Raw genomic sequence first — 12,302 nt, 5'->3', positions numbered from 1 at the left:
CGCAGCATCTGAGGAAAACACGACACGACAGGGCGATACACAAACACAGCACGGTGAATTCTAGACAAGGAACCGACAGGACAGGAACGGAACACAAAGGAAGAAATAGGGACTCTAATCAGGGGAAAGGATCGGGAACAGGTGTGGGAAGACTAAATGATTGATTAGGGGAATAGGAACAGCTGGGAGCAGGAACGGAACGATAGAGAGAAGAGAGAGCGAGAGAGTGAGAGAGGGAGGGGGAGAGAGAGGGATAGAAAGAGGGAAAGAACCAAATAAGACCAGCAGAGGGAAACGAATAGAATGGGAAGCACAGGGACAAGACAAGATAATAAATGACAAAACATGACAGCATCAGGGGAAAAGTTGAACTTGGACAATTTTGTGATGAGAATCTCATGGTTAACAGTATCAAAAGCCTTCCTTAGGTCCAGAAACACAGCCCCAACAGCACCCCCTTTGTCCATCTTGGACTTCACATTTTCCAGAAGAAAGCAGTTGGCCGTTTCCGTGGAGTGTTTCGCTCTGAAGCCAAACTGCATGGAGTGTAATGTGAAGGGGCTGTTGTTGAGGTGGGCAATCAGTTGTTCTGCTACACACTTTTCAACAACCTTTGACACCACAGGTAGTATACTAATGGGCCTGTAGTTACTCACGTCAGCAGGGTCGCCTGATTTATAGATGGCCGTTATTATGGCCGACTTCCATACCCTTGGGAAACACACCGAGACCAATAGATGTGTTGGTGACCTTCGTAATGGGGCCAATGAGTGACTCTTTGTAGTTTTTAAGAAAGGTAGAGTCCATCCCAAACACATCTTTGGCTTTAGAGTTCTTTAGTGAGCTAATCACCTTGTTCACCTTTGACTCAGAAACCTCCCTTATGATGAAGACAGGTTGAGTGTCATTCACTAGCACTGAGCCCAAGAAACCAGTGGAGGGGTTCTGTGTCAGTACAGAAAAAAAAGTCCTGTTCAATCATAATTTTGTTCCAGACACATCTACTGGTGTTACAAATATCCCTTCTGTTGCAAGTTCCTCGGTAACACCTTTGGTACTACTGAGATGTGGTTCTCCTGCAGGTGTAAATGCTGTAGACTAAAACAGACAATGACCCACACTGAGTTTACAAAGCATTAAGTGCACCTTCCTAATGTTAAGTTTCACCATTACCACACCCTGTTCAAAGGCATTTCAATATTTTTTGTCTTGTTGCCCATTCACCCTTTGAATGGCACACATAGACAATCCATGTCTCAATTGTCTCAAAGCTTAAATATCCTTCTTTAACCTGTCTCCTCCCCTTCATCTACACTGATTGAAGTGGATCTAACAATTGAAATCAATAAGGGATCATAGCATTCACCTGGTCAGTCTAAGTCAGTGGTTCCCAACTCCAGTCCTTGAGTATCCCCAAAAGCACATGGTAAATGGAAGAAAACAGTGCATAATGCACACCTACCTGCATATCTGTAAACTGCCGTGGTAATACACTGAGTGTACAAAACATCGATAACACCTGCTCTTCTGTGACATAGACCAGTGGTTCCCAACTCCAGTCCTTGAGTATCCCCAAAAGTGCACATTTTTGTTGTAGCCCCGGACAAGCACACCTGATTCAACTCATTGAGGGCCTGATGATTAGTTGTCAAATTGAATCAGGTGTGCCTGTCCAGGGCTACAATAAAAATGTGTACTGTTGTGGATACTCGAGGACTGGATTTGAGAACCATTGGTCTATGTCATGGAAGAGCAGGTGTTCTCAATGTTTTGTACACTCAGTGTATTACCACGGCAGTTTACAGATATGCAGGTAGGTGTGCATTATGCACTGTTTTCTTCCATTTACCATACTGTGGACCGGAATAATACTACGTTTTGAAACTATGACTGACCTGTTCAGGTTGGCAAGGCTTCTGAAGACACCAGGGGACAGCTTATTGTCATCTACTGTAGCATCAGCACCTCAAGAGTTTGAAATCGCATGCCATTATCCTTTTCCCTATTCAGTAGGAGTAAATATGAACATATTCCACACACTTCTAGAATTCAAAAAGTTACTTAAGTGTCTATTACTATTAGCAGGTATTCTGTTCAAACGTGTATGAAGAGAGAACACTTGGTAAATTTCTCCTCTTTGTCATCCTATATTGCCACCCAGTGGAACGTAAGGTACTACACCAACTTTTACCAGATAACAAACCATAAGAGCCACATTTCTGAGCACATGCACACCAGGAAGCCACTCGTTTCATTCTAGTGGTTAAACCCTGTTGAGCAGGAAGGTTTCATCTATGACTGAGGGAACTAAACCAGAAAACTGCACTTACCTACAGTTTAAAATCTACAATAAAAACAATGTGATTCCAATATGAACATGAACTCACAGCTGTGAGGGGTCATGGCGGGGGGCAGCCTTGTTGGGAGGAAGGCCTGAAGCTGATTTAGTTTTGCATGTTATTTTGGCATTAATATGTGTCACATATACATTTGCAAACAATGTAAAAATATATATTGAGTTAATACAAACATGGTCTCTTTTTTTGTTTTCTTGTGTAAGGCAGCTCCAAAATGCAGGTGTTTCAGCATAGCTCAGTGCTTTCTGTGGTGGTGGGGCAAGTCAGCAGAAAATATGGAGCATTGCGCCATGATTGGCTCAGTGTTCTGTCACTCATGGGGACACTACGCCACCGCCAAGTCTTAAGGGTAGAGCTAGAACAATCTAGCCCCGTGGGTGCTGCCATAGAGTTACATTAGAAGTGCCCATCCAAGAAGAGTCAAGGTCATTGGCCACAGATAAAATTACGGCAAATCACGTTATATGTACAGAAACTTTGATTGGACTGATCATGTCAACATCATACTTTCAAAATCTTATCTAGCAGTCATCATCATGAATCAAATCGACAATCTACTGGCAAATCCTTGTCATATGAAGAGAAATTTAGATAAAATGTATCGTTGCTCATCGGCCATTGAACATAAACATTACACAACAAGTTGAAAATCGCAACAATGAGTGGTTTGGAAGGAATCAGTGACAGTGGCTAACTGCAAGCATTGCAAAGCAATCAGTAGCCTGCTATTCGGTGGAGTGGCTGTGTGGTCCCATATCTGGGATTAAGGGGCTCTTTTCCAAGTTTAAAATGATAAACATTCAACATTGGCCATGCTGTCAATGAAGCATGATTTGTGCTGCGCTCAAAACAACCGTTAACTCTGATCTGCGAAAACTTGACTTCAGTGAGCTCAAGACAACTGGGAAGTCGGGAATAAACGAGCTCCGACTGGGAAAATACGTTTTGAATGGTCATCCAACTCAGAATTGTAAATCCAACCTCTTTCTAGCGCTACGACCTGAAGATTATAACGTCATCATGATTCAACAATGTTTTTTTATGAGTTCCCAGTACATTACATTTAAGTCATTTAGCAGACGCTCTTATCCAGAGCGACTTACAAATTGGTGCATTCACCAGTAGTTTTGAAATCATTTTTTTATGGTGCTGCATAAATGATGTAATATACCAGGGAGATATGTATACTGTAGCTAAGAAAGTAATACTAAGTGCATGTTGTGTAGTAAGATGTTAGTAGCCCATGTGCCTCACCCTAATAATTTGGTCTATTTACACCTCTTAATTTTGCCTGCTTTTCTGACTTGGTGGTGCACATGTAGCCTATAACCTGTTTTAGAGAAATGTAATCATCGAAAATTGTAAGAGCTTTCGATAACGACACAGGGTGAGACCCAGATGCAAACACAGGAGGCAGATGCGTCAAGTCTCTGATATTTATTAGACAACAAGGGGCAGGCAAGAGGCAGATCGAGGACAGGCAAAAGTTCATAAACCAGGTCAGAGTCCAAATGGTACAGGGTGGCAGGCAGGCTCGAGGTCAAGGCAGGCTGAATGGTCAGGCAGGCAGGCTGTGTCAGGGCAGGCAAGAGGTCAGAACCGGGAGGACTATAAAACAGAGACTAAGAAAAAACAGGAGTTTGGAAAAACACTCTGGTAAGCAAGACGAGACACACTGGCGACAGACAAACAGAGAACACAGGATTAAATACACTGGGAATAATGGGGAAGATGGGTGACTCCTGGAGGGGGGTGGAGACAATCACAAAGACAGGTAAAACAGATCAGGGTGTGACACTCATTGTCTGCTTATATACCCCCTTTGTTTATCCTAGAGTTCTGACTTGGTGAACAGGTAGAACACTGTAAGAACGGCCCATGTTCTGAATTCTGTAACTGTACATTTCAAAAGTGCTGAACAAATAGTTATATTGACTACGTCCGTCCTAGCTCGCTCATTAATGTCTTAATCGAAATTACAGGTTGCTTGTCGTCTCCTTGTGTCATAGTTTGTACATCTGAATTGGCATTAGAAACCACATTTGTTTAAGCAAGTCAGCCATCAGCTATGTTTTTTTTTTTAAGGCAGTAAATGAGGCTGAATGAACTGTTTCGCTGCCAGACAAGGCTCTGCTGAGAGCCAGGTGTAGCAGTGGTAAGATTTTGGGACTGCTGTTGGGACAGCTTTATGTAGGCCCTAACAGTTTGTGGGCACCGTTTGTCGGCGTTATAGTGCAATTAATGTATTGTTTAGTATTGTGTAGTGGCTTTGTTGGCATGCATCCCAATTCCATCCCATACTCAAATCGCCACTGAGTAGGCAACCTATGTTTGTTGTGAGCTGGTTAAATATTTGTAGGTATCCTAGCAACACGGCAACATTTGCAGTCTCGTACCACATTCCCGCCAGCGGTTGGCGGTATAGAATGATTTTGGTCTCTTTTGCGGCGCTACTGACGTTACACAGCACAAGCGATGAGCCAATTACTTCTATTTCACGACACGCTTCCAAATTTGCGTACAAATTGTTTAAGAGATAGCTAAACTTTGACCGTTTTAACTGGGTCTCACGACACAACGGTGTGATTTGTAGCCTAAAAAGCCAGCTCCCGTAAGTGTGTTTTGACTAATTTCGACGTTAGGATAGTATTATCTTTTTGCATGTTGTTTATTATTTTTCTTGAACGTCAGCTGTCGCGATATACCAGCATAATGTTAGTCGATTAAACTGAGAAACAGTGTTTTCATGTCCAGGCAGGGAATATTGTGAAATATGTGTCTAAGGTGATTTGTCATGTGTGTAAGTAATCCCTCTGTTTGCAGGAACCAGGACATTTAGCTATGGGGAATACCTCATCAAGGAGTTATTTCCCGGGAAACAAAATGCAACCTGCTAAAACGACTCTGTTCAAACGGGAGCAAACTGGGACGACATACAGAATCCCAGCTCTCATCTACCTAAAAGAGAGTCAGACATTCCTTGCCTTTGCAGAGAAGCGCTCTTCCCCCAGTGACATTGATGCAAAACTTATTGTTATGAGGAGAGGCACTCAACAAAATGGATCTACTCAGGTAAATGTAGACTTCAAATCTAAACACATCATAGTCATAATACACAGTTGAAGGTTTTCATGATTAATTTAGTTGAGTTACATGCATACATTTTTTATTTCCTATTGATGATTGTTTCAATACTTTCACATTGTTCCCCAGTGGTCAGAATCCCAGGAGCTATTATCAGCATGTTTACCAGACCACCGCACCATGAACCCCTGCCCGGTGTATGAGAAGAATACCAAGACTCTATTCCTATTTTTCATCTGCATTTTGGGTAACACTCCAGAGCACCATCAGATCTGTACAGGCAAGAATAAGGCACACCTGTGTTACATCACCAGTAATGATGAGGGCCAGAGCTGGAGCCAGACAAAGGACTTGACAGAGAGTGTGATAGGCAAAACGGTCAGAAGGTGGGCTACATTTGCTGTGGGACCAGGCCATGGCATTCAAATGGAGAGTGGAAGATTGATCATTCCTACCTATGCCTATTATATCCACTGCAAATGCTTCTCCTTCCCCTTCCCCTTCACGGTACAGCCACATGCTCTCTCAATATACAGTGACGACTTTGGTCAGACATGGCAAATGGGCAGGATGCTTCAAAGAAAGTCCTGTGAATGTGAGATGGCAGAGATCATAGACCACGAGGGCAGCAGTCACCTGTACTGCAACGCCCGTCATAGAGGTCACAGAGTGGAAGCTTTGAGTGAGAGCAGTGGGGTTTACTTTGACAAGCCCCGCTTGGCTCCAAGGTTAGTGGAGCCGTGCCACGGTGGTTGCCAAGGCAGTGTGATTGGCTTCCCTGCCCCTGAGCAAGGTGAAGAGAGCATGGGTGGTACCACATCACCACCGCTGGCCTCAGACACGCAAACCTGGCTACTCTTCACCCACCCGACCAATAAGAGGACGAGGAAAGACTTGGGAGTGTATTTGAACCGGTCCCCACTGCACACGTCAGGTTGGGACCGGCCCTGGATCGTCCACAGTGGACCCAGTGGCTACTCAGACCTGGCCTACAGTGAGGACACCGAGCACTTTGCTTGCCTGATGGAATGTGGCGAGAATAGTGAGCTTGAACAGATTGCCTTTGTGTCTTTTCCCCTCAGTGATGTCATGCAGACCGTTGACGAGAAAGGAAATACCTTCTAGTTTGTTGTTTTTATTTAAGTACTACACTCAAATTCCAATCAGATTCAGTGGTCAGTTGAGGCACACGATCATCTTTATCCTCAATTTATATAAAAAGAAGTCATCTGAAAATAATGAAACATGATCATTTATATGAAAGTTGTTTTGTGTAAAAAAAGGCATCTGACGCTACGATTTCTTGAAATGCAATCATAGTTGAATCAAATGTAATATAATATGTAGATGTGATCATTTTATGAAGTCTGACTGTATGCACTGCAATGCATGCTGTCATTGGATGCTAATCTCTAAGCAGTGGTCTATTTAAACGGCATACTTTTACTTGCAGTTGTACAATGAAACTCCTTTCACCTCAATGTAGTCATGCAATTCCTTATGTTTGCCAAGCACCCTATGAAGACTACAACCACCTACAGGCCATGATCAGGCAACACTTCTGCTCCTCAGGCATTACTTTAAGTCATGTGCCCTATTGAATGAACAGACATCCCTGTATCATCAAGTGGTTGCTCCCTATTGAATGAACAGACATCCCTGTATCATCAAGTACCGTGACTCATCTGTTCCAACTGCATTGACTTCCTAAACCCACACTCCATTCTGGTCTTTAAGCACTTTCTATCTTATGTTTGACAGTCCACAAACAGTAAATGTAGGACTACTTAATTTCTAAATGTTTTTTTTGTTAAAAATGTATGGTGTTGTTCAGACCCTATGTAATGCACTGACAGTGAACCTCTCTGTAGTGCCTGCTAATGCACAGGTGATAACTCCAATGTTCAAGATCAGTTGAATATGTTCCTTATCTCTAAATGATGCTACAATAGTAGTTCTGCCTCAACTACCTCCACATTACTGTCCTGCCTGCATCCTTGGCTATGCAGAAGATGCATAAAAACATTGTTAATCATTCATGTGAATGGCATGCAGAGCTCTCTTTTGAAAATAAAATTCTAACAAGCTGTGTTTATCTTTTTGATTGGCATAATACTGTGAGCGAAGAAACTGCGATGCAAGTGATACTGCCATCCACCTTTAGGTTCATGGTCCAGGGTTTGTCTTATTTAGCAGGTACATGAAGAGATCAGTTTAATGTTGTAGTCAAATGTCTCTTAAAAAATATAATAGTACAAACCCAGAATACCTCTTCCATGCAAATGTGTGTACAGTATGGGAATAACAACTACTCATAAGAATGGGAAAACAAACAAGTGGCATCTTATCACAAATAGTGCTTTACATATTCCTTACATAATGAAAAGGACATGTCGACTTCAGGCAAGGTTCAACGCTGCGTAATGATTAACATTGAGCTGTAAGTGTGTTTGAATGTCAACAGCTGGCAGTGGCTTTGTCGACCCAGTCCCATACATGCACAGACCCGTCTACAGCAGCAGAGAGGACAGTCCTGGGTCGACTTGGATGCCAAACATGAGTGGTGACCACAGCTGATGAAGTGTCAAACTGATCATCGGACATCATGTGACCTCGGTGGATAAAAAGAGGCTGGAATTCCATCAACTCTGGTCTCCAAGAGGCAGTGTCGTAGATTTGCACCATTCCATCAAAACCTAGACGGGAAGACAAATACAATGGAAAAGTTCTGTATTACAAGAGCCTTCAATTGGAACATATATTTAGAAAGCAAGAAATTTGTACAATCCATAAGACATGAATTCATCACATAAAGCAGGATGAAGGCGTGACATTTTGCTCACCTGACACAGCAAGACAGTTGTCTAAAGCGGGCGCCCATGTCACCTTCATGAAGTCATCACTGGTAGTTTTCCTCTGGACATGAAACTGGACTTGACACAAGGGGGCTCTTAGATCCCTTAGATCAGACACAACCACTTGGCAGGCAGAGGAGAGCCTTGCTACACTACAGGAGGATGGATCTGATGAGGACAGGTCTGTTTTAACACCCATACACCAGTGGACGCCCTCTCTCCCTCCAGCTGGGTTATTCTGAAGACCAGAAGGATTCCGTGTGTCCCCCACATACAGGTCACCATTGCAGGCACAAGCGAGAAATACACTGCCATTCACAAATTGCAGGGAGCTTAGTAAATCTGGAATGTCTTTCCCTGAGATGGAAGGAAAAAAAGATATCCGTGACTGTTATACACGTGTTTGTACACCAACATTATACTCTATAGGAAATTGGAGTTGCCTGGAATGCTTCAGTGTCACTGTATAAAACAGGCTATTACCCAGAGAGTAGAGTGGCTTCCCTGACGTCAGCTCAGTCAGTTGAATGTCGCTGATCTGAGAGCCATGAAGAACACATGGGCCTCCAGTTAACCCAGGGGCTATTTTGACACCTTTATCTGATGATGCACTCTTCAGTTGTAAAACTCCTGTCCTCTTTATGACATCTAGCATTTGAAGACAAATCCCGCAAGAGAAATAAGATTTCAATGTGGGTAAGGCCGATGCTGACTGGGGCCTAATCAGGTTGTAAATCATCATTTGAATGTGCAGTATAAAGTGGAGAGTAGATAGGAACTGCAGTCTTATTATACTGTAATACACAGAAAAGGAGACAAGGAAACAGTAGGTCTACTCACCACAATCGTCTCCTCCTAAGTCCCACACCTGGAGATTGGAGTTGAAGCCATCATTGGTAACGACACACCTTTACGAGAAACAACAGTTTGAAGATGAAAGCTCATGGCAAGAAAAGGAAGTTACATAATCAATGGCTACTATGATATACCTTGTTCCTGGAATGTGTTTGAGGCAATGAATGGAGCCATCTGAGAAACCTCCATGGACCACTTTGAAATCTCGTTCTGCACAAAGACCCTGCCCACATTGAATAGACACATTGGTAGTCTGACGTTCCAATACATAATTGATATCTTGAAACGTTTTGTTTCATGCTTTAATCATTTCAATCCATTACCTGATTATCATCAGTGAAAAGTTTCAGTGGCAAAAGCAGCTCTAAAATTTCATTTTTATCTGAACTGTAACCTGCAACACATATAGCTGTGGGGTAAAGACAAAAAGTAATTTAAACACAATCAATGTGGTTGGTTGGTTATAATCCAAACATACTATATAGCCTTGTAAAATGTGAAAATTATGAAAAGGCCTACTTTTTTCTGATGTCCATTCAATTACTCTTGTAGGATGTTCAAGTTGATACTCGTGAATATTATTGTATCTGAAAGAGAACTACGTGTGTAAGGTGAACTCGGTTTAGAGCAGGTGCATCACATGTAATAAGAAAAGCAGCAAGTATATACTGTTAAAAGATATTCTAGTCTTATCTGGAACGTCCTAAAACATTGCGCCTGTGAATGTACCCCTAGTGTTTTCCCACAGAGACACGTGAAGCATGATTTAAGCAACTTCAATATATCAAGGAAGTCTCAACTCACTTTCACTATTTCACAAAATAATTCGTACTTACATTTTCAAAGACTCGATAAACCAGTCATCAAATTCATTCTCAACCGAAGAGGTTTCACCCATCTCGTCCACCGCTAAACAACTTCTGTACCTCCGCCTGTATTTGATTAGTAGCAGATAAGCAGCCGTGTTGCCACCTAGCGGATTGGAGTGTAGATCAGAGCAACTTTCTGTAATGCGCATCCAGTCAAAGAGTGGGCCATGTCCACCAACCAAAACATAAACAATGAAGCAAATACATCCACCCCATTACATTTTCACATGCAAATAGCACTTGATTTAATATTTAATATGACAACAAAAATATAAGAATGTTTTTACTGCTGCTCTTGAATTATTTGTTACTTTTATTTCTTGTTTTTTTGTTTTGTTTGTTTTTTTCTTTAAAAAAATAAGTGCATTGTTGGTTAAGTGCTTGTAAGTAAACATTTCACTGTAAGGTCTACAACACCTGTTGTATTCGGCACATGAGACAAATAAGATTTGATTTGATTTAACAGGTTCGATTGTTCATTAGTTGAAATTCCTGGAAATCTTTACAGACTGTCGCTGTAAAAACCATAGTCAAAAGTAGTGGTTGATTAGGAGCTTGTCCAACTTGACGGCAAGTCAAGAAGTTGGCTGTGTGATGTGTCATGGTTGCAACGTTACACTTGGTTAAGAGCATAAAGGTTAGCAGGTTGGCTATCTGCAGAGATACAGGTTAGCAGGTTAACTATCTGCAGAGATACAGGTTAGCTATCTGCAGAGATACAGGTTAGCAGGTTAACTGTCTGCAGAGATACAGGTTAGCAGGTTAGCTATCTGCAGAGATTCAGGTTAGCTACAGGTTAGCTATCTGAAGAGATACAGGTTAGCTATCTGCAGAGATACAGGTTAACTATCTGCAGAGATACAGGTTAGCTATCTGCAGAGATTCAGGTTAGCTACAGGTTAGCTATCTGAAGAGATACAGGTTAGCTATTTGCAAAGATACAGGTTAGCTATCTGCAGAGATTCAGGTTAGCTATCTGCAGAGATACAGGTTAGCTATCTGCAGAGATACAGGTTAGCTATCTGCAGAGATACAGGTTAGCTATAGAGATACAGGTTAGCTATCTGCAGAGATACAGGTTAGCTACAGGTTAGCTATCTCTGATACAAGTATAGCTCTCAGGTTTGCTAGAGATACAGGTTAGCTACAGGTTAGCTATCTGCAGAGATACAGGTTAGCTATCTGCAGAGATACAGGTTAGCTACAGGTTAGCTATCTGCAGAGATACAGGTTAGCTACAGGTTAGCTATCTGCAGAGATACAGGTTAGCTACAGGTTAGCTATCTGCAGAGATACAGGTTAGCTACAGGTTAGCTATCTGCAGAGATACAGGTTAGCTATCTGCAGAGATACAGGTTAGCTACAGGTTAGCTATCTGCAGAGATACAGGTTAGCTATCTGCAGAGATACAGGTTAGCTACAGGTTAGCTATCTGCAGAGATACAGGTTAGCTATCTGCAGAGATACAGGTTAGCTACAGGTTAGCTATCTGCAGAGATACAGGTTAGCTACAGGTTAGCTATCTGCAGAGATACAGGTTAGCTATCTGCAGAGATACAGGTTAGATACAGGTTAGCTAACTGCAGAGATACAGGTTAGCTACAGGTTAGCTATCTGCAGAGATACAGGTTAGCTACAGGTTAGCTATCTGCAGAGATAAGGCCATGAACAGTCATGACATGGAGGTAGGTTTGTTCTGCCAGTCAAAAATATACGTATTTTGACTCACTTTCATACATTTAATTATCTGCCCATAATTGAATCTTACTCTTTAATGTTAATTATTTTAATACACATCAAACAGTATAGTACTAAAGAGAAAAATATCCAAAGTTACACCGTGTTGTTCCAGAAAAGAGCATTCATGATTCTGTTAAACAACGTTCAACTCGGCACAATTATTCTTAATTTCAAATAGAGCAGGGTATTTGTTAAAGTCTCTTTTCAAAAGAAAAAGTTTCAGTTGATCAAAATAAAGTACTAGTGAATAACATCAGAAACCCACCCTGTTCACTCCCCCTAAATTGCTGGGCTAAACCAGCTGGTGTAAGGTCTGTGTGGTTTACTGTGATATAACTGTGACGATAGAAAGCCTCATGTAAACAGATTTGTGGGGTTTACCCCATTGTGGTAGTGTCACGCTGTGCTGACTGAATAGCAGAGGTACAAAGATAGACTGATAGACGAAGAATACAAAGCAGTGCACAAAGCAGTGGCACTTGTTTACAGATAACATCCATGCTTTTAACCTCTACTGCACCAGGCCAGTCACAAGCCGTATA

At 42.0% G+C, this 12,302-nt stretch overlaps 2 protein-coding genes across 2 annotated transcripts; one reads left to right on the top strand and one right to left on the bottom strand.

Moving 5' to 3' along the window:
* The first annotated feature begins 4,775 nt into the window (after nt 1-4,775).
* LOC124007069 (sialidase-3-like) lies at nt 4,776-7,524 on the top strand. Its single transcript, XM_046317351.1, has 3 exons — nt 4,776-4,968; nt 5,181-5,429; nt 5,571-7,524. Exons 2-3 carry the CDS (start codon nt 5,199-5,201, stop codon nt 6,564-6,566), a joined length of 1,227 nt encoding a protein of 408 aa, XP_046173307.1. The 5' UTR covers nt 4,776-4,968; nt 5,181-5,198; the 3' UTR covers nt 6,567-7,524.
* An 82-nt stretch (nt 7,525-7,606) lies between these two features.
* wdr73 (WD repeat domain 73) lies at nt 7,607-10,113 on the bottom strand. Its single transcript, XM_046317364.1, has 8 exons — nt 9,988-10,113; nt 9,671-9,738; nt 9,475-9,560; nt 9,286-9,374; nt 9,137-9,204; nt 8,780-8,944; nt 8,285-8,653; nt 7,607-8,137 (listed from the first exon to the last, which is right to left on the bottom strand). Exons 1-8 carry the CDS (start codon nt 10,047-10,049, stop codon nt 7,899-7,901), a joined length of 1,146 nt encoding a protein of 381 aa, XP_046173320.1. The 5' UTR covers nt 10,050-10,113; the 3' UTR covers nt 7,607-7,898.
* Between the last annotated feature and the right edge of the window lie 2,189 nt (nt 10,114-12,302).

This window comes from Oncorhynchus gorbuscha, linkage group LG02, assembly GCF_021184085.1.
Source record: "Oncorhynchus gorbuscha isolate QuinsamMale2020 ecotype Even-year linkage group LG02, OgorEven_v1.0, whole genome shotgun sequence".
Classification (NCBI taxonomy): domain Eukaryota; kingdom Metazoa; phylum Chordata; class Actinopteri; order Salmoniformes; family Salmonidae; genus Oncorhynchus; species Oncorhynchus gorbuscha.
Note: the sequence above shows the minus strand (reverse complement) of the source record. Positions and strands in the feature narration are given on the sequence as shown.

Bases quoted from the DNA above. Each gene is read 5' to 3' on its own strand.
- LOC124007069 (XM_046317351.1), top strand. From the start codon at position 5,199: ATGGGGAATACCTCATCAAGGAGTTATTTCCCGGGAAACAAAATGCAA. The intron at 5,430-5,570 runs GTAAATGTAGAC...ATTGTTCCCCAG, and splicing joins AACAAAATGGATCTACTCAG to TGGTCAGAATCCCAGGAGCT.
- wdr73 (XM_046317364.1), bottom strand. From the start codon at position 10,049: ATGGGTGAAACCTCTTCGGTTGAGAATGAATTTGATGACTGGTTTATC. The intron at 9,739-9,987 runs GTAAGTACGAAT...GTTCTCTTTCAG, and splicing joins TTTATCGAGTCTTTGAAAAT to ATACAATAATATTCACGAGT. The intron at 9,561-9,670 runs GTAGGCCTTTTC...TTTACCCCACAG, and splicing joins TGAATGGACATCAGAAAAAA to CTATATGTGTTGCAGGTTAC.